Here is a 22,414-nt window from a genome sequence, read left to right on the forward strand (position 1 = left end):
ATATAATTATAGTCATGTAGTAATTGCAGTAAATGTATTTTCAATTGTCTTATGAATTTATAGATTTTCTTGCTAATGGTTTATATATTTGAAAATTAGACTTTACAAGTGTTTTATAAAATTTAATGTGGACAACTTAATACTAGGTGTATTATGATTTCAATTTTCAAAAGAAATTAACACCTGAGACAACTGAAAAAAAATGAGGATGAATATGTGAACATAAAGCATATAAAATCATGTCCAATCTCTTCAATACCAGTTTTGTAGTAAGTACTGAATATTTTAAGGAAATAAAAAGGCAAAATTTACTCTTAAATAAGTAGGCAAAATTTTTTTAGAATGAAGTAAATTGTAACATTTTCCCATCAGAACTCTTAAAAGTAAAGTTGCTTTTAGCAAAAAATATTACTTTATTCTAAGTTCTTATGGCATCTTAATGTATCACATTATTGTACATAAAAATTATGTAAATTTAAATTTTAATTCATTCAGTATTATTTTGCTTGATTTTTTTCAAACTTGTTCGAGGTTATATCGTATTGAGTACTTCATTATTCATTTTATTATTATATATTATATGACAAGTAAATATTGCATGAATTATGTATTTGAATGGGAGAAAAGTTTGATATAAATCTATAGCATCCTGTAGTGACAAAACGTTGGAAAATTTGTGAAGAGCAATGTTTCCTCTGGGATTTATTTCTCATCATATGGTATTAATTCCACTTCATTATAGGGGAAGTATATACTCTGACAAGAATTGCTTTTTGCAATATTTTACATAGGTGGCAGATAGGGTGTAGAATCTGAAACAAAAAAAAAGTAAGCAACTAGAAGCAGACGCAAAAATTGAGAAAATGGAAAAAGCGACAACTATCTATTCCAGCCCATTAAGTAGCTGTATATTATACAACATGATGTGCTTTTAGCCCAAATAGAACAAAAAATGTAATCCAACATATTCCTATTTTATCAGTTCTAAGCATCACACCGTTTTTATCTGATTAATGTTTTTAGGATGATTTGTATAGAGCTGTTGGATTGAATATGATGTAACAGTAGTGACAGTGAAATGGAAATTGGAATTTTATAGTGTAAATCTAACCAATTACTTTTATTCTCAATTTTACGGATATAATACAAATATTGGTTTTCCTAAAGTGATTGAATGGCACCATAAAAGCACATAAAAGATTGTGCAATATTATGAACATAAATAAATGGACACAGAATTTAATAGTTAATGCTATACACATTACATGGTCAAAAAATAGTTTGAGAGGTGATTTTAAGAATTAAGTGCAAGTTTTCAGACTGCGCATTCTGTTAAAGGGAAAAAGTGAAAATTGCACTAGTGGTCAAATGTCATATTCTGAATGGAGAGTGCTTGGAGCTTTCAGTAAGGTTCATAATGTGTAATCATTGATGAATAATTAACAACGTTTATCTCATAATTGGAAGAAATCACAGACAAAGAGACATTAGAGCGAACTTATTCCTGTAGGTTATTGTATAGAATAAAGGAAACCAATCAGTGATTCTCACTGTGCCAATGAGTTAATCTGTGATTTTTAACTTCGGTTCATATTCTGTCAAAAGGCAATATTTATATGGGATGTGGGCCCAAACAATCTGTGCTTAACAATAATCAATAAACTTTCGGAAATCAGAGGATGCTTTTGATCTGGAGTATTGGAATTGTAATAAAACTATAAACTAAAATATCATTGCATGACTTTTTGCTCTAAATCACTTTTTGTTGCTTTGTTTTTCCAACTGAAGTAAATTTGATGGCAGGTGTTATAATAAACTAGATAACAAACTGTAAGATAAGTTCAGCTGTGCATCACATATGTTTATACTACTTTATACTAAAACAAAAAGAATACTGTTCTGATACTGATTAGAATTCTGGACTTAAAAATTTTAAATCTAAAAAAAATGGTTGTGGATTGATTAAAAAGGAATATGATTAATTGAAATATGATGGCAACATTATTGGTACCAACAGACTTGAAGCAGGGAGAGCGTCGGCGACATTCCTGGGTTTGGTGAGTATCTCATATCTCTTATTGTACATACTTTACGTCCTTTAGCAAATAATATATGTACATTTTCAGTACGTTTGTTTTACCTGGCAACATCTGGCATTGTAAAATGTAATTTACATAGGAAAATATTTCTTTCAGTGCATAGTGTAAGTATATCCCTTGTAAGTTTAAATGAACTTGACTGTCAGTCTGTTTTTCTAAAGCTTTACCTTTGTAAGTACAACTATATTAGGTGATATCATTTTGAGATAAGTTGCACACCATTTTTGTCGAGCCTGCATGCGGAAGCAAAGACATAGTCGTCCAAATGACTGTTCGGTGTATGTGCGTGCTAGCGTCCGTGCGTGCGTCCATCTGGACTTGTTTGTTTGGACCATAACTTTGACATGCATGGAGCAATCCTGTTTATATTTGACATGAATGTTAACCTCAATGAGACAGAGTGTCATGCGCAAACCCAAGGTTCCTATCTCAAAGGTCAAGGTCACAGTTGGAGGTTAAAGGTCATGTAGATCTTGTCCGGCCAATAACTTTGACATGCTTTGAGGAATCTTGTTTATATTTTGCATGAATGTTTAACTCAGTGAGATGGAGTGTCATGTGCAAACCCCAGATTCCTATCTCAAAGGTCATGGTGACAGGGGTCAAAGAGCAGACTCGATATGTTGCCCGTGGGCATCTAGTCTAGGTAATATTGATAACAGCACAACATGACAAAGTAGTAAATAGTTGAAATTTGAATTATTTCTGCAACAGTTATACAATGCTAAGACATTTATTATTGCTTTATAAAAATTAGGGCTGTCATCGATAGAAACGATATCGATGTATCAACGATATTTTTTGGTCAATCGATTATCGATTCCCATTTTCAAAAATCGATATTTTACAGAGAGAAAAAACAACTGTCTAGATAAACACTCAGACCCTCTAAAACAACTTTTTCTGCCTGCAAAAATGTGCCGAAAGTAACGGAAGTTGTCAAAAAAGGTCATGTCTAAACATGTACCGTAGCAGTCTTTTCCCACTAGCCGACACTACCTATATGGGTAGAAGTAAAAAGGGCTCAACTTCAGAATCTATTTGCAAAATGTTACGTTGTCCTGTCTTGAAAGGTTGCTTCGTTGTTTGTGCATGTAAAAACATAGAGTATATATACTGTTTCTACGTCAATCTCGGCTATTTACTTGTTTGCGTATAGCTGATCACTCAGTAAAAGGTACAGAATTTAGCTAGTGCCCGTAACAATAACAATCAAAGATGGCCAAAGAGGAAGCCGTCGCCGGCTTAAATAGTGGAAAAACAGTCAAAAGACGGAAGGAAAAGCTTTGTTTTGGTTCGTAGAAACACAGGGTGTTGCTTAAACATGCCTTTCAGTACAACAAACAAACAGTCAAACACTACAAATTTGAGGCCCATTGAAAACTTGGGCAGAAGTTAAAAAAGAAAACAAAAAAACACAACAAAAAAAAAAAAAACACGCGGTGCCAGTACCTAATCCGAATGTAAACTTGTGCAAGGTAAAAATTAAGACAGGGTATGAAACAGGCTAAAAATAAATAAAAACGTTGTAAATAAATAAATTAATTAATTTAATAAATAAATAGATATCTGTGGAAGAGAAATGCAGAATTTTAGCTGTTTGAAACCCAACTCCAGTGCCTGGTATTATAGTTTACTAGGTTGTAAAGTAGGATAAATGCAAAAGAGGAGTGAAGGCACAATGAAGATCTATAAAAGATTTCATTAATTTTCATTTATTTTATTTATTTCATAGATACAAATACAACACAATCAAACAGTAATATAAAAAGTAGGCAAAAAAAAAAAAGACATAACATTAACAAGAAGGTATATAGCATGCCCATAAACAAAGAGGTTGTTAATCTAACTTAATAATCGATTTATCGCTGTATCGTCGATATTTGTCTTCCGATATATCGGTATCGTCGATATGCAAAAGACCCAATCAATGACAGCCCTAATAAAAATATAATGTTAATATGGCATAGATGCTAGTCAAAAGTGTTTGCTTTTGATGTCTTTAGATACGAAAAATATAGGACATAATGCCGATGATGGGTGAACCAAGTTGTAAATGTATTTATTACAAAAGATGTGTGTCCTGGTGATATACTGTTAAAATATTAATATTGTTGGATTCTGAGTATAATTTTCTATCAACATGTAGTAATATGATAATTACTGTTTAGGCAACATGTATTTATGGCAGATGATTTAGGATATTTTGTTATGTTGCATTGGCATGTGTGCATCTTTTGCAGTACATTTCATTTTGTGCATGCCAATGCACCATAACGAAATTTTGAAAGTTTTGTGTCCTTTTGTTGCAAGCACACCTACACGACAAAGTGAAACTATCAACATGATATAATGAAACATAGAATGCAACTGGCGAAACAAGTATTGCCCTCTATTAACACAGATTTCATTTTGGTGTATCAAGATGAAATAAAATGTTTTGTTATCTCCCAGTTGAAATTGATAGTTTATTACCATGGTAGTTCATGGTTTACCATGGTAATTCATGGTCATGGGGCAATGGTTGACCATGTGCGGTAATCGGCACCACGGTCATAGATCATGGTATCAGACCATGGTCACAAACAAGGGTTGGCGGAGGCTTTTGACCATGGTCAACCATGGTCACACAAACTGTGGTCTACCATGGTAATCGACAGTTTGTGTACCATGGTTGACTATCAAAAACTGTATGAATATGAATTTGAAAGGGTTATGAAAATACATGACGATTGCAGTCTATATCTATTTTTGCAAGTCAGTCATTTATTTGTCATAAAAGAGCTAAGATGACAACAAATTATAATCAGACTATGAAAGTTTACCTTTGAATCTGTCTATAAATGCAGGAAAACTATTCTATAATTAGGAAAACCTTTGGAGCCAAAATGCAATCAGGCGTCTTTGGTGCATTGTAAAACTTGACAAGTGTGAAAATCACTAACATGACCATGGTAGTCCATGGTCAACTACTGATCGTCTATTCTGACCATGGTCGACCATGGCCAGTCTTATCTCACCATGGCTGACCTTGGTCCTGACCATGTTTTCACCATGGTATTTGATGGTTGACCATGTTAGTTAATGGTCAGCCATCGAAAACCGTGGTGACCATTGTCAACCATGGTCAGCATTTCGTCTGGGCTTGCATTGACGTGCATGTGGCAGTGTTGTACATTTCATAATGTCAGTCTCGCATGCAAGCCAATGCAATTAAGACAACAAAACATTTTATTTCATCTTGGTGCACATGACAACTCCCCAAAATGAAATCTTTATCTTTGTTAATGACATGCACTCCAACGCTAAACAAGGAAACATTTCATGTTAGTATGACAACATGGTAACACAAGCTTTTGTTGATGGTGCATGTGCTAACACAAAATAATATGTTTCGTTATGTCTTGTTGCAAGTTGTGTTTTTCCCTGCGAAATGAACAGTTACTGTTCATGAATTATTCGTGAATAATTCATGAACATTTCATTTCCGAAAATGCCTGAAATGTTCTTGAAAATGCCCTGAAGTGCAAGTGAGACAATTCTAGAAAAGTTCATGAAAAAAAGTAGTTCATGAACTGGCTGTATAACTCATGAATTTTTGGCTTACAACTGTTCATGTACTTATAATGAATTATTGTGGCAAAGTCAACATTCATTCATTCTTTGGATAGTTCATGAACTTCTACTTTCATGAATGGTTCAAGAACTATTTCAATGTCTCATTTGCACTTCATGTTCTGGAAATGATCAGTTCATGAACTGAAGTTTATAAGCTGGCAACGAGGAACTCATGAACTGTCTTTCCTGAAGTATTCATGAATTATTGGGGGAAAGTCAACATTCATTCATTTTTTGGATAGTTCATACTTCTGCTCCCCTGCGAAATATTCAAGAACAGTGCATTCACTGTTCAAGAACTAAGTTGAAGAATTGTACCTGAAGTGTTCTTTAAATGTTAAATTGGACAAATTTTACAAATTTTAAGAACAATGTGTTCTTGAAGAGTTCTTAAAAACAGTTCTTGAACAGTTCAAGAATATGAGTTCTAGAGCTGTTCTTGAACACTTCAAGAATCAGAATACTTAAACTGTTCTTGAACAGAAGTTCTTCAGCTGTTGGTAAAAAGTGCCTGAAATTGTCCAATTTAAGATTTCTTAAACAGTACTTGAAATGTTCTTGAATACTTTAAGGGCTCTTTAAGAACTGTTTTAAGAACTTTTCAAGAACAACTAGATTTCTTGAACTCTTCAAGAACAGAAGTTCTTGAGCTGTTCTTGAACACTTCAAAAACCTGAATTAGATCAAAAACTTGATAAAGTCCCATTTTCATTTCATGAGCATTTCATGAACAGCTCATGAAATTTTCAACAGGGAGAAAACCTGGCAGGGACTACAAACAACATTTTGTTTTTGGAAACAAATGGTCCAGCAAACTGACCATAGCCTATGGCACATCCTATGAAATCTGACAGCTGTAGGTCAAAGTGTTGTACAGTTAGTGGCCAGAGACTGTTTTTTGAGTCTCAATCACTGTGACAATGACATTTACCCCTTAACAATTGACATAAGCAAAACAGTAAATTTTGTGTGTGGGGTGGGGGGCAGCAATTGCTGCATAAAATACAAAACATTATGTTAATATATAATTCACTTTTCTCTCAAGATTTAAATTCAGATTCTAACCTTATCTGCAGTGTCGTGAAAACTTGTGGCATTTAAAAAAGATTCTGTATATTTTAAAATGAATGATAATGACAACACCATAATTACTTATTTAATATTCAGTTACCTCATGTTCCTTTTAAACCCTTCCTTAATGTTTTCTCCTTATTTGCTACACAAACTTCTCAAAAACTGCTGAATCACATGTGCAAAAAATTTCCCAGCATGCAACAAAATGGTGGAAACTGATCATGTGACATTACGAATTAAATGTTCATGAAAGTTTGTGAACATTTCATGAACTTATTTAATAAAAGTAATAAACCTAAGTTTTATGTATAATAAATGATTATTTCCATGTTCATGAACTGTTAATGAATTAAGTTGTAAAAGATGTTTTTTGTTCATGAACTACCTCAAAATAGAGAAAATTTCAGAGTTGGGGATTGAAAATATAGTCGAAAAAAATTGAAATAACTATCTGATGTCATGCTTTAAAGAATGTTTTCTCACAGAGGTGATGCTTTTTAGCTCATTGTTAGAAATGGAATTTACTGTATTTCCTTTTTGACTATAGTTGTAAAACACTGAAATAAAATACTGGTACAGGTAGGGCCAGAGTTTTTTTATTTTTCGTTTTACGGGAGCGCCGGTCCTAAATATTGCAAAAGTGGAATAAAATTAAAATTCATTTTCCCGAGTTTTATTTTATTTTTTCCGCCGGTCAGTTGTTTACAGCCCCAAAGAAAATAAAATTAGTGTATTTTCACCTGGACGTAATTTCACAGGAAGGGAGTTTAACGCGTGCAAAATATCGTGTTTTGCCGTACATTTATCGGCATTAACAGGGTGTAAAATTCCACTCGCCTGCTCGCATTGGCGAGTTAAGTCTGAGTAGGACGAGTGGACCTCGCTGTGTACTCGACCGATCGGGCGAGTGTTTTTTTTATTACGTCCTTACTTTACCAAAATTCAGAAATTACATCTACAAAACGTCAACAAACTTTGAGATGGTTCAGTCGCTACCTGGATTGACTGGAAACAGATAAAGATATCAAAACGTCATGCCGGTAATTTTCCATTCCACAAGCACGTGTGGACCTATCGTAACATCTAATTTACATCGACACGTACACAAAAACCGTGCGTATTGCATTCATTTTTTAATATTTTCGCTTCAAGTTTTCAACACCCCTTGAGAAATAATACTTTTTGAATTCTATAATGATTTTAATAAGATATTGACAGAAATGTAGGCAAAATTCTATAAAAAGGTCGAATTTTCATATAATCATTTGTAAAAATTCAAACAGCGCGATCTTAGTTACTTATTTTTCTAAAAGTAAATAAATGATGAATACTATGGGCTTAAAATTCAGACTTTTGACCAGAAAGTACAAAAAAACAGAATAAAAAATCTTAAATAATGAAAAAGCGGCTGCGATTACAATACATGGAGTAAGACATTTTTGGCAAACAGATTTCTGTTAGTGCGGCAGAATAGGTTACGTGACCTCGTGAACGTAAGTAGAAATGCGATTTTAAAATAAAGCAATGTGATGTCACTGCGGCTTTTAATAAGTTTTAAATGAATCTTTGTACATGTATTTTTTGACCAACAATTTAAAAGTTTTTCTTGTCAAACAATAATGTAAATTCCTTGAGGGCAAATAGGTCACAGAGGTAGGATATCCACTATAGTAACTATCGTTTGAGACATTTACCTTTTATACGGGATATAGCACATTCGCTTTTGATAACAAATTAAAGAAGAAATTTTTTATTGATTTCTATTTCTCAGCAATTTTAAGAACCGATGCGGTACGATCAGACAGTGATGTGTCACATGGCGCGAAAACATGACGTAATGGCATGACAATCTCGAGCAAAAATACCGCTTTGATCTCCGCTTCAGATGTCAAGATACTGACACACTTCTTTTAGCTCTTAGAGGGGGTGTAAATTGATCATGAAAACAAGGTCAAAATTACTTAGTTTATCACTGAATAATTACCGATAATCTTTAACGTTTTTTTTTTCTCTCTTTCTACACGGGTGGATGGACGATGATTGTGTCCAAATTTTTTAGACACATTTCAAAATATATATTTTTCGGGAAATAATACTATTGTACATAATACTCCTTTCATAAAAGTGACAGTACTAAATTGTCTAAAGATTGTCTTACTCACATTTTGTTTTCAATAGATTCAACTTACAAGTTGGCCATAGAAAGGTAATACAATATCAAAGGTGCTTTGACATTAAATTTTATTCAAAACAAAAGTTGTTTGCAGAACAAATAAATGTTTGTAACAGCAGATTGTTTTTACATTTTTATTTCAATAGTGACCCCTCACACTTTACACAGGCTTGGGACTGTCTGGCATAAAGCAGCTGGTAGTGTTGGCAAAATCTCAGACAGATGGTCCATTTCTTTTGTAACTTCGATAGAATTCATAAGTGTATAAAGAATAATAAAGAATACTTTTTATTGGAGACAATATTTTGACAAAAAGTGATGCAACTTCAGTACTTGAACTTAGTGTAGTATAAAAAGGTGCAAATTCAGAAGCAACTTCAGTACTTGCACTAAGTGTATTATAAAAAGGTGCAAATCACAGAGTTAATGAGGTAAATTTTCAGATTACTTTTGCTAGATTATCTTTCGTTTTTCATCACTGAAAAAAAAATCTTGCCCCCTGCACTGTGACTGTTATTCAAAGTTATTAAATACTTTATTTTGCTGATAAAATCCAGTATATTATGAGCTGGCATAAACTGTAAAGTTAGCTCATTAAAGATGATATTGGTGAAAGATACAATAAGTAAATATTATGTATAAAAAGCAGAGGTTACACAGCAGAAGATGCAAGCAAACCAAACCACCAAAACTACTACACTACTAATTAAGCCACTTTATACCAGATGTGTTTAGTCTCTACTTGCTGTCACTGAAATTTACTGTGGCTGTTGTAACATAAAATAATTTTTGTCTTCCACTTAAATTAAGTAAAACAAGCTTTCTGAATTTTAAAGACTTGCCAGTGTGAGTTACAGTGCCTGAAGCAGTTTATTCACAAGCATGCATGAAAATTTTATTCAATGTTCATCGTGTTTAAATGGCTTTTATAGTCTTAAAACATAACAATACATCACAATATTAAATATTGGACACAAACGCAAGTAAACAAAACTTGAAATGAAAGTTCATCAAAATAAAAAAAATCTTAAAAAAATTCTATTTTATTTTTATTTTTTTCCGAGATGCTCACTTTCAAGCTTTTTATTTTTATTTTTATTCCCTCCTCCCCCTGCTCATTTTTTAAAAATCTCCCGTAAAACGAAAGATAAAAAAACTCTGGCCTAGCTGAATGTTATTGTTAATGACTGGATGCAGTAGAAAATGGTTCATGAAATGTTTATGATTGTTCTGTAACCGACTTGGGTTTATAATTTAATCATTCTTCAAGAATTTTTTATGAACTAAATAAATTCTTTAATTGTTCATAAACTGTTTATGATTTATGAATTCCATGTTCTGACTGCTTTACATCCACTTCATGGACAATTCAAGACTACTGAAGATTTATTATAAGTTCATCATACATGCTTCAAGAACTGTTGCAGGGCTTTTATGAACTAAATAAAATCTTGATTTGTTCATGAACTGTTCATGTTTTATGAAATTACCCCATTATGTCCACATTATGGACAAATCAAGAACTACTAAGGATTCATTATAAGTGCATGATAAATGCATGATGTACATAAACACACTTCAAGAACTATATCCGATTCATTACCAGTTCATGATACACTTCATGAACACTTCAAGAAAATTAAAAAATGACTGTCAGATAATGTCATCAGTTCATGAACAGTTTGTAAACAATGTCAAAGGACAGTTCATTTCCAGAAGTTCATGAACTTGTTTCAAGAATGGTTTAAGCACTGTTCATGAATAATTCATGTTTGGCTTGAAAATGTTCTTGATTTCATGAACTATATTTCGCAGGGGTTGTTGTGTTGACATTTTTGCCAAAAGGACAAACAAAACTTTAAAAGTTCTGTTATGGTGCATTGGCGCGATTGTTACGACAGCACATTGAAATATGTGCTAAGTAAATTGCGCACATGACGTAACGAAATGACATGAATCAGCCATCATAATGTATTCCTAACTACTTTTGCAACAGAAAATGTTATTTTGCACTGTGAGTCTGTGCATTTTTCATTTGTAAAAATGTTTAACATCTACTAAACTGTTCATGCTTTTCCTACTTCCTGCACTGGTCAGACTTATTATGATCTGCAGCTGCTGATCTTTTTTTTCCACAGTTTTTTTATGATTACTCATTTCTTCATAGGCACCTGTTAGATTTATGTGAATGTCTCGAGATATTATGCTTTGAAATTATATGATAAATGCAATATATTTTTATTTGTTACATTACTTTGAAAGAATTTTGGCCCTTTGCTATTGTAGGTTTATATAGAGTCTGTTTGATTAGAATTGTCTGTTGAATTAATTGATGGAGTTATGGTCCTTTGAAAAAGGACCTTTTATCATATTTGTTGTGCTATTATATGTATCTGCTGCGAGTTATAATATCGTCTGTAACAACTCTTTACCAGTTGGATAAATTAATAGAGTTATGGCCCTTTTTAATGAAATTTTGATAAACATATATTTCTGCAGGTTTCAAATATTTGGCTGCATAACCTAGATGAAAAGAGGAAATATTAAAAAATCAAAATACTTATCCTTTTATTTAAGAAATATTTTATAGCAAAGTGCACCCTCCTGAAATTATTTGTACGACGTTTTACCGCCCGAGTGTATAAATAGTGTTAAAACATGGTTTTGCTATAAATTATTTTGATTCTAATATGCCCTTAATCTTCAACAGCAGATAAAATATAGTTAGTGCTCTTTCTTGGTCGCAACAAAAACTTTGACATCACAGCACGTTAACATGACATCATACTAGCGTAAGTGTGTTTTAACAGAGAATAGCATATTAGAATGACTTATAGAATATATTGTGTTATGTTGTTAGTTATATATATTCGTTTTAATCTTTAGGTAAACTATGAATGTTTCATTTTTTCTAGTCTTTAGACTTTATCCTGTAGCTTTTATGTTGTGGATGATTGAACCAGTTGGTTAATCACACAAGATCATGGAATAGGAAATAAGTTTGCAAATGACCTCCTGGGATATGGAAGCATTTTACTGATGTCTTGGCAGCTGCTTATTTTGGATCAAGAGGGTTATTTATTTGTCAGCCATGCTGACTACTTATTATAGCTTGTAGCAATACTGAATCGAAATTTAGGAAGATTTAGCATATAATTGTGCAAAATGAATGTCTTAACTGCAGTAATGATAATGTTTAACTTGTGTTTAATAGTGAATTTGTAAAGTAGGCCAGTGACCGATCAGATACTGTTTGCTTGATTATGGGTTTGAGGACTTCCACATAAATCTTTCTGTCTGACAAATAATTATATTTCATACTATTTTTATAGTGGATTTTTCTAGGAAAATAATTCAAATTTTTACTTACTCATCTTGTGTTTTTATTGACTTGCTGAACGTATTTTATTTTGTTGTCAGTTATTTTTTTGAATTTTAATCTTTCGGTAATGTATGTACATTTGTATGTTTCATTTTTTTCTACTACAGAACATTCGGATAAACTTTAGTATGAGGCAGTTTAAGGACTAGAGTAGTATATTTCCAGTGTTCTACCGAGGATGCAGTATCACGGGAATCTCACGTTAAAATCACAAACTTCACACTAAAATTGGTGTAGAAGCATCAGTTGGTGCGTTCAGAAAATGCTGGGGTCAATGTGCATAGAGGACGACTGGACCTGAGTAGGATTTGTTCATTAGCCCACCATCATCAGATGGTGGGCTATTCAAATCACTCTGCGTCCGTGGTCCGTCGTCCTTCCGTCCGTTAACAATTTCTCGTTATCGCATCTCCTCAGAAACTACCTGGGGGATTTTGACCAAACTTCGTCAGAATGATGTATTGGTACCCTAGTTGTGTCCCCCTGAAAATCAGACTGGTTCAACAATTTTTTAGTAAGTTATGGCCCTTTGTTTATTTCTATAATTTACATAGATTTATATATGGAAAAACTTTGAAAATCTTCTTGTCCAAAACCACAGAGCCTAGGGCTTTGATATTTGGTATGAAGCATCATCTAGTGGTCCTCTACCAAGATGATTCAAAATATTTCCTTGGGGTCTAATATGGCCCCGCCCCGGGGGTCACATGGTTTGTATAGACTTATATAGGGAAAAACTTTGAAAAACCTCTTGTTCAAAACCACAGGGCCTAGGGCTTTGATATTTTGTATATGACATCATCTAGTGGTTGTCTACTAAGATTGTTCAAATTATCCCCCTAGGGTCAAATATGGCTCCGCCCCGGGGGTCACATGGTTTACAAAGACTTACATAGGGAAAAACGTTGAAAATCTTCTTGTCCAAATCACAAAGCCAAGGGCTTTGGCATTTGTAATGTAGCATCATCTAGTGGTTCTCTACCAAGTTTGTTCAAATTATCGCCCTAGGGTCAAATATGGCCCCGCCCTGGGGGGTCACATGGTTCATATAGACTTATATAGGGAAAAAATTTTAAAATCTTCTTGTCAATAACCTACAACATTCAAATTTGGACCACATGTATGGTTTTGAGTGGCAAGATGAACCTTGACATGAGTTGACCTTGATTTTGACCTAGTGACCTACTTTCACATTTCTGTAGCTACAGCCTTCAAATTTGGACCACTTGCATAGTTTTGTGCACTGAAAAAAACTTTGACCTTGACTTTGACCTAGTGGCCTACTTTCACATTTTTGAAGGTACAGGCTTCAAATTTGGACCACATGCATAGTTTTGTGTTCTGAATTGGAATTTGACCTTGATTTTGACCTACTGACCTACTTTCACATTTCTCAAGCTACAGCCTTCAAATTTGGACCACATGCATAGTTTTGTGTACTGAAACAAACTTTGACCTTTACATTGACCTAGTGACCTACTTTCACATTTTTGAAGGTACAGGCTTCAAATTTGGAACACATGCATAGTTCTGTGTTCAGAAATAAAATTTGACCTTGATTTTGACCTAGTGACCTACTTTGACATTTCTCGAGCTACAGCCTTCAAATTTGGACCACATGCATAGTTTTGTGTACCGAAATGAACTTTGACCTTGACATTGACCTAGTGACCTACTTCCACATTTCTGTAGCTACAGGCTTCAAATTTAGACCACATGCATAGGATTGTGTACCGAAACAAACTTTGACCTTGACATTGACCTAGTGACCTACTTCCACATTTTTGAAGGTACAGGCTTTAAATTTGGACCACATGCATAAATTTGTGTTCTGAAGTGTAATTTGACCTTGATTTTGACCTAGTGACCTACTTTCACATTTCGTCCTTGAAATTGATCTAGTGATCTACTTTCAAAATTTCTCAGGCTACAGCTTTCGAATTTGGACCACATGCAAAGTGTTGTGTACGGAAATGAAATTTGACCTTGAGCTAGTCAGTAAGTCTTGAAATTTGGAACACTCAAAAATGGCACATTGGTGGGCGCCAAGATCACTCTGTGATCTCTTGTTTTTCTTTTGCTTCCTAATAGAAGAGTTTCCCCATAAAAACATCATTTTTGATCCACCAGCGAAGAAATAGTGAACAGTTTAAGCTACGTTTCTGCATCTGCAGACAATTTAATAAAAACATTCAAATTAATGCTTAATGGCCTAATACTTCATGTGGCTTCCTTAAAAAGCCCCTGGCCACACAAAACCCTTTGTTGTTAAATGTTCTCCACCCACTGTCTCTGCAGGTGAAATTGAAAGCAAGTCTGTTTGCTGCTTAAAATCTGTTGACCGTTCAAACCTAATTGTCTCCAAAACTGAGTGCGCCACAAAATCAAACCACAGAGGGTGCAGAAAATTTGGATAAAGCCAAATAGAAAAAGTGACACCAAATTTCAGGAGAGTTGGTTTAAAGGGTATCAATGTTTGGACTTAACAATGAAGACTTCAATTGCAGTATTATTACTGATTTTTTTTCAGTGATGTATGGTCAAAAGTTGTTGTCCCAAAGATTTTGAAAATGTCCCCACATTTTTCTTACCCAGGGGACATGATTGTGTCCCCACCATTATTGATCCTCAGCAGAACATGTATGCCTTCATTTAGAAAATATTTAAAGAATCCATTAAGACATTATCTAAAATCTTATAGGTGATCTGTTGCCTTGAAAATCAAAAGGTGCATGTAAAATATTGCGAAAAAAAAGTGTGAGCTCTCCTTTCTTCCTACACAACTTGTGTTCCTTTTTATACTTATGGATTAAAGATGTCACTGCATCTGGAATTTGTTTGAGGTTTTAGTTGTTGTTAAGAGTGCTTTGCTATGTTTATTACTTGGCAGACATTTTGTTTGATGAGGTATTTTATGTCATCTTTGTGTTTATGTCATTTTTATAGGACTTTGATAGTCATAGTTGCATCATTGTTTAGTTATTTACAAACTCTCTTTATCAAGTTTTGTTGTAGAAAAAATTTGGTTTTGGCAGTTACAGATTTCATGTAATGAAATGCAAGTAATTTCAGTAGTTTCTTTCATCTGGTTCACCAGTTACGTCCAAGTCTCTATAGTATTTCATCTTTAATATTGTGCTCAATACCAAGAGAATAATTCATTACTTATAAGCATGTAAAACGTACAGGTATTTGAATCTTTTCATAGGATTTTACATTGACATGTTTCTATAAGGTTGTTCAGTAAATGTATCTGTTTCCCATCTTTTAAAATGATATTGATTTGACTTGTTTTCTGAAAAATTGTTTATTGGTATCTGTTTGAAATTTGCTCATACTGCTTGACATTTGCTCATTCTGTTTGAAATTAAAGCTCATACTTTCTTGAAATTTGCTCATACTTTTTAGCTCACCTGAGCAATGCTCAGGTGAGTTTTTCTGATCGCTCGATGTCCGGCGTCTGTCGTCTGTCTGTCGTCTGTCGTCTGTCTGTCGTCTGTCTGTCAACATTTAGCTTGTGTATGCGATAGAGGCTGTATTTTTCAACTGATCTTCATGAAACTTGGTCAGAATGATTACCTTGATGAAATCTAGGCCGAGTTCGAAAATGAGTCATCTGGGGTCAAAAACTAGGTCACTAGGTCAAATCAAAGAAAAAACCTTGTGTATGCGATAAGAGCTGTATTTTTCAATTGATCTTCATGAATTTTGGTCAAATAATAACCTTGATGAATCTAGGCCGAGTTCGAAAATGGGTCATCTTGGGTCAAAAACTAGGTCACTAGGTCAAATCAAAGAAAAACCTGTGTATGCGATAGAGGCTGTTTATTTTTCAACTGATCTTCATGAATATTGGTCAGAATGATTGCCTTGATGAAATCTAGCCGAGTTTGAAATGGGTCATCTCGGGTCAAAAACTAGGTCACTAGGTCAAATCAAAGAAAAACCTTGTGTATGCGATAGAGGCTGTATTTTCAATTATTCTTCATGAATATTGGTCAGAATGATAATCTTGATGAAATCTAGGCCGAGTTTGAAAATGAGTCATCTCGGTTTAAAACTAGGTCACTAGGTCAAATCAAAGAAAAACCTTGTGTATGCGATAGAGGCGTACTTTTCAATTGATCTTCATGAATATTGGTCAGAATGATTGCCTTGATGAAATCTAGGCCGAGTTCGAAATGGGTCATCTCGGGTCAAAAACTAGGTCACTAGGTCAAATCAAAGAAAAACCTTGTGTATGCGAATAGAGGCGGTATTTTTCAATTGAATCTTCATGAATTTTTGGTCAGAATGATTACCTTGATGAAATCTAGGCCGAGTTCGAAAATGGGTCATCTCAGGTCAAAAACTAGGTCACTAGGTCAAATCAAAGAAAAAACCTTGTGTATGCGATAGAGAGCTGTATTTTTCAACTGATCTTCATGAAATTTTAGCCAGAATGATAACCTTGATAAAATCTAGGCCGAGTTCGAAAATGGGTCATCTTGGGTCAAAAACTAGGTCACTAGGTCAAATCGAAGAAAAACATTGTGTATGCAATAGAGGATGTAGTTTTCAATTGATCTTCATGAAATTTGGTCAGAGTGATGCCTTGATGAATCTAGGTCGAATTGAATATGGGTTATCTGGAGGTCAAAAACTAGGTCACTAGGTCAAATTAAAGAAAAATCTTGTGTATGCGATAGAGACTGTTTTTTTTTTCAATTGATTTTATGAAATTGGTCAGATGATTGCCTTGATAAAATCTAGGTCGAGTTTGAACATGGGTCATCTAGGGTCAAAAACTAGGTCATATCTAAGAAAATGCTTGTTTTTATCGCAAGAGACCAATTTTTTGGTCCAATCTTAATGAAAATTGGTCAGAATATTTGTTTCCATGAAATCACTAGGTCAAACATGTTTTACACTGTTATGGTGTGTTTCTTAGGTGAGCGACCTAGGGCCATCTTGGCCCTCTTGTTAAAATTTGCTGATTTCAATTGACTTGTTTCTAGATCTGAAACATTATTTACTGGTCTTCCTAAAGATTTTATGTAGAAGAGTTGTTGTTGACATGTTTCTAGGCTATTGTTCATTGAGATCTTCTCTTTTTTTTTGACCCAAGTTTCCAAAAGATTTGTTATTTGACATGTTTCTAGAACATTTTTCATTTGTTATTTTCATAATCCTACATTTCTAAAGAAATATTTCATTTGCACATTTGTATCTGTTTAAAACTTTGCCTTTAATCCCTTACTTCTAATGGCCTTAAGAATATTTAATCTAGAGGAAAAAAAAGGAATTTCGCATTGATAATCTAGAATATTTTTTCATTGGCATCTTGTATTCATTGCAGTTTTCTGGATTACCTCGTCATTCATTTCCACTTTATTGGGGATTATTCATTTGGTCTTTCCAAGGAATTATTTATTACCATCTATTGTTTATTGCTGTCTTTGTGGAGTATGTTTCACTGATTTCTCATTTCCATTTTTAGCTTGACTGTTCAAAGAATAGTAGAGCTATTGGACTCACCCATGTGTCGGCGTCGGCGTCCCGATTTGGTTAAGGTTTTGTATGTAAGCTGATATCTCAGTAACCACTTGTGGGAATGGATTGAAACTTCACACACTTATTCACTGTGATAAACTGACCTACATTGCAAAGGTTCCATAACTCTATTTTGCTTTTTTACAAAATTATGCCCCTTTTTTCAACTTAGAAATTCTTGGTTAAGGTTTTGTATATAAGCTGGTATCTCAGTAACCACTTGTGGGAATGGATTGAAACTTCACACACTTATTCACTGTGATAAACTGACCTACACTGCACAGGTTCCATAACTCTGTTTTGCTTTTTTACAAAATAATTTCCCTTTTCGACTTGGAAATTGTTGGTAAAGGTTTTGTATGTAATCTGGTATCTCAGTAACCACTTGTGGGAATGGATTGAAACTTCACACACTTATTCACTGTGATAAACTGACCTACATTGCAAAGGTTCCATAACTCTGTTTTGCTTTTTTACAAAATTATGCCCCTTTTCGACTTGGAAATTGTTGGTTAAGGTTTTGTATGTATAATGGTATCTCAGTAACCACTTGTGGGAATGGATTGAAACTTCACACACTTATTTACTGTGATAAACTGACATACATTGCACAGGTTCCATAACTCTGTTTTGCCTTTTTACAAAATTATGCCCCTTTTTCGACTTAGAAATTCTTCGTTAAGGTTTTGTATGTAAGCTGGTATCTCAGTACCCACTAATGGGAACGGATTGAAACTTCACACACTTGTTCACTGTCATGATCTGACATGCACTGTGTAGGTCCCATAACTCTACTTTGCATTTTTTTCAAAATTATGCCCCTTTTTCAACTTAGCAGTTTTTGGTTAAGTTTTTGTATGTAAGCTGGTATTTCAGTATCCACCTATGGGAAAGGATTGAAACTTCACGCACTTGTTCACTTTATGAGCTGATAAGCACTGTGAAGGTTCCATAACCCTTTTTCCCATTTTTACAAAATTATGCCCCTTTTCGACTTGCGTATTAATTCAATTGACAGGGCTGTTGAATAGTCGAGCGTTGCTATCCTCTGACAGCTCTTGTTAAAGAATGTATATATGGCCACAAAATCTAAAACAGGAATTTGGTTGGCCGGATTTAAAATTGTACTGACACAATTATAGGTGATATGGTCACTTTCCAGCTCTGATAGTGGAGGAAGACCCCAGGTGCCCCTCTGTGCATTATTTCATCATGGGCAGGCACTTGGGTAGAACCACTGACCGTTTGTAACTAAGACAGCTAGATGGCTTCCTCACATGAAGAATTCAACACCATGAGTGAGACTCGAACCCACATTGGTGAGGGGCAAGTGATTCAAAGTCAGCAACCTTAACCACTCGGCCACGGAGGCCACCAAATCCAGGATTTATCAATTGGACAAGCATTTGCTTCTGACTAACTGTAGTATTATGACCCTATGTATGACCGCTGAATTATCAAAATTGAACAGTTTTCATGAAACTTACACAGACTGTCTGTATGATATCTAGATCAATCTTGCATTTAGGGTTATCTGGGGTCAAAAACTAGGTCAGTAAGTCAACCTTATTGACATTTTTTGTGCCATATTTTCTACTCAACTTGCATAAAATCTGTTCTGCAAAATGTCTGTTTTTATGAATTTTCAAAACTGAATCACCTGGGTGTTGAAACTTAGTCAGTCATAAGTAAAGATTATTAACACTATAGAATTTCATTTTTGACTGGATCTTCATTCAGAACTTTTCTTGTACATCTAGAACTCTTTTATGCATGGATGGATATTTAAGTTAATTGGCACGAACAATTACCATAGAAGACAACAATGTCATGTCCTATGCAACCACAACCTAATAAAATTTGTTAGTGGCCCTTTGGAAGCATAGTGCTCAACCAAGCTAAAGCAATAACGGACTTGGTTTGATTGAGTCTCAGCCAGACTTCATGATAAGTAATGAAAAGTCCAGCACTCCTTACTTTTCTTAGCATTGGCTGAAGGGAAGCCCTATTATTCTTAAAAATTAATTGGACTGCATAACTCTAAAGGAAAATATAACAAACACTCAGAATCCAAGTACAAGACTTCTTATAGCTGCCACTGTAAGGCTGTTGTGGTAGTTAACAAAGTTAGAAAGAGGACCTAGCTAGCAAATTGGAGGTATAGATGGTAGAATGCAACCAAGCTAAAACAAAAGAATATGATATTTTGTTTTCAGATCATTTAAAATATGACTTGGTTTAGCATAGCAAAAGCAAACTATGATGTGAAATAAAGAAATAAGGATAATATTTGATTGACATCTCCTGGAATATTTTGTTCTTCTGTGTTATGTTTGAGCATTTGATCTTGGCTAGTTGATTTTCACTTTGTCACATGGAGCAATAGACCTCAGTCAGGGGAGTGGTCATCATGGTCCTCTTTTCTATTAGATCTGTCTTAGCATTGTGTAGAGTCTCTAACCTTTGTATCCTATTTCTGTAAGATCTTACTTTTGACAGTGGATGAAAGACACAAGCGACATTGAAAGCTACAGTAAAACTGTCAGATACTTGAAGGAGGCAGTGTTCAATTTGATTAAATGCCAAACAAATGTTTGTTTTCTATCATAGTTTGATGTTTATCTTCTTGGCTTTCCATTTCTTTATTTGCCTACAATAATGTTGTTTGTGCAACTACTATTCTGAGTGTTTGGATATGATAGATTGTTCAGAATTTTTCAAGATTTTTGTAGTAGTTAAAAGTTTTTGAACCAGAAACAAAATCCTAAATAGGCCAGAAGCCAAGTTGAGCAAACCAAAAACTACTTTTTTGTACCGCCACTGGCCCTTAATTAGCATGAAAGTGTGAAGTGTTATTTATGATAAATATGAAATAAAGGCATTTTAAGTCACATGCTTTGCACAGACCTGGAAATGTCATAGAATTTGAAAATAGACACAGAAAATTACAAAAGATGATAAAAAGCATATTTTGTACTACTTGTTTAGGTAAAAGGCTGATAATATAGTCTCCTGCACTGTACAAAGTCTGATATGTACAAATTTGTATCTGAATAATTTGTTTCAAGTAATAAGGGAGCATTTAATTATTCTTATTCATTAGTAAAAATGGCATAAAATAAAAAAAAAAATGTCATTGAAACTTGTGAAGTTTGATCAGGATAATTTCAGTGTCAAGATAATCCATATTCTGTATTGTAGGATGTACCTTGGGACATAAAGTTTTGTCAGTAATGTAAATTAAAGTTTTATCAAATGGTAAAAGTATGAATGAAATAAAACTAGAACTAGTTTAAATCAAATACTACACCAAAATTTAGTAATGTCAACATGAACTTTTGTACCTTAAGGTATACTTGACTGACTTGATGGATGATTAAACTTAGCATTTGCGTCACAGCAACAGATACTTCGAATAAAAAGGAAATTTATACACACAAGTAGTGACTTGTGACGTATATTGGGTTTTATTTCTCAAGCATATGTCGTTCAGTATCAAAGGTAGGTCAATAAACCTGATATAGTGTCGACTAAATAATATATTTACATAACTAACATATTAGAATAAAGGATGAATGAAAATGAATTCAGAGTAGTAAGAAATATTGCCTCCTGGGTCAGGTAGCCTAAAGTCTAGCATTTTGTTGACAAAATCTAAAAAAAATACTTGAAACAAAACCTCCTGAGGGTTTTTAGGGAATTCTGCTTTTCCCTGAGACAGTCTTCTTCATTTGCCGCAGTGTAACTAAGGTGCATCATAAGCATTGCTTTACTCTGGTTCATACACATTCATGTCACAGTCATTAAAAAGTCATACTTGTACAGAACTTTTATATTCTCGGTCACTGCCATCCGTGACTTTAAGGTCAGTGTAATGTAACATCGGACTGTCTTGCCAAAACACTTCATGTTTCAACTATATCATTTAAGATTTCTTTGGGTTCCAATGAAACTTTTAACAAATGTTAAACATGATAATCAAAGGAATTTGTATTTCCCAAATGCATTTGCTATTGTAATCTTCTTCAGTAAGTGCAGAACATTGCAATTTTTGCCAAATTTAGATTATTTTGTTAAGTCATAATAATCCTGTATATTTTATGTTGTTGATGAACCAGTTGATTGATCACACCAGTTTATGGAATAGGAAATAAGTTTGCAAATGACCTGCTAGGGAAGCATTTACTAATGTTTTTGGGCATACATCATGGCAGCTGCTTATTTTGGATCAAGAGGGTTATTCATTTGTCAGCCATGCTGACTACTTATTATAGGGTTGTTACCAATATTGAATCAAAACTAAGGAAGATTTAGCATATTGTGCAAAATGTAGCATTTTAATAATAATTATGTTTAACTGAAGTTATTTCATTTGTAAGTTTACTTTTTTGACAGCTGGCACATCAGATAGGGTTTGCTTGATTATGGGTTTGAGGATTTTAAAACCCAAATAAAAAAATTAATAAATAGGTCCAAGGTCAAGGTCTCACTTGGAGGTAAATGTTCAAATATGTTCGTGTCTGCTCGATATCTTCT

At 33.9% G+C, this 22,414-nt stretch overlaps 1 protein-coding gene and 1 long non-coding RNA gene across 6 annotated transcripts in view; one reads left to right on the forward strand and one right to left on the reverse strand.

Moving 5' to 3' along the window:
* The window catches only part of LOC123525401 (cAMP-specific 3',5'-cyclic phosphodiesterase 4C-like), an 831,602-nt gene that overhangs the window by 281,238 nt on the left and 527,950 nt on the right, over positions 1 to 22,414 (forward strand). The window contains exon 1 of one of the 5 annotated variants that reach the window (XM_045304429.2): positions 1,037 to 2,057. The exons of the other annotated variants lie outside the window; for them this stretch is intronic. Within the exon in view, the coding sequence (XP_045160364.2) occupies positions 1,990 to 2,057 (68 nt within the window). The 5' untranslated portion in view covers positions 1,037 to 1,989. Of the gene's footprint in view, positions 1 to 1,036; positions 2,058 to 22,414 lie in introns of those variants that run through there. 5 annotated transcript variants of the gene reach the window in all.
* The window catches only part of LOC128555505 (uncharacterized), a 139,003-nt gene continuing 130,377 nt past the window's right edge, over positions 13,789 to 22,414 (reverse strand). The window contains exon 2 of the long non-coding RNA XR_008370116.1: positions 13,789 to 14,252. This is a non-coding gene — a long non-coding RNA (uncharacterized LOC128555505). The remainder of the gene's footprint in view (positions 14,253 to 22,414) is intronic.

Source organism: Mercenaria mercenaria, chromosome 3 (assembly GCF_021730395.1).
Source record: "Mercenaria mercenaria strain notata chromosome 3, MADL_Memer_1, whole genome shotgun sequence".
Classification (NCBI taxonomy): domain Eukaryota; kingdom Metazoa; phylum Mollusca; class Bivalvia; order Venerida; family Veneridae; genus Mercenaria; species Mercenaria mercenaria.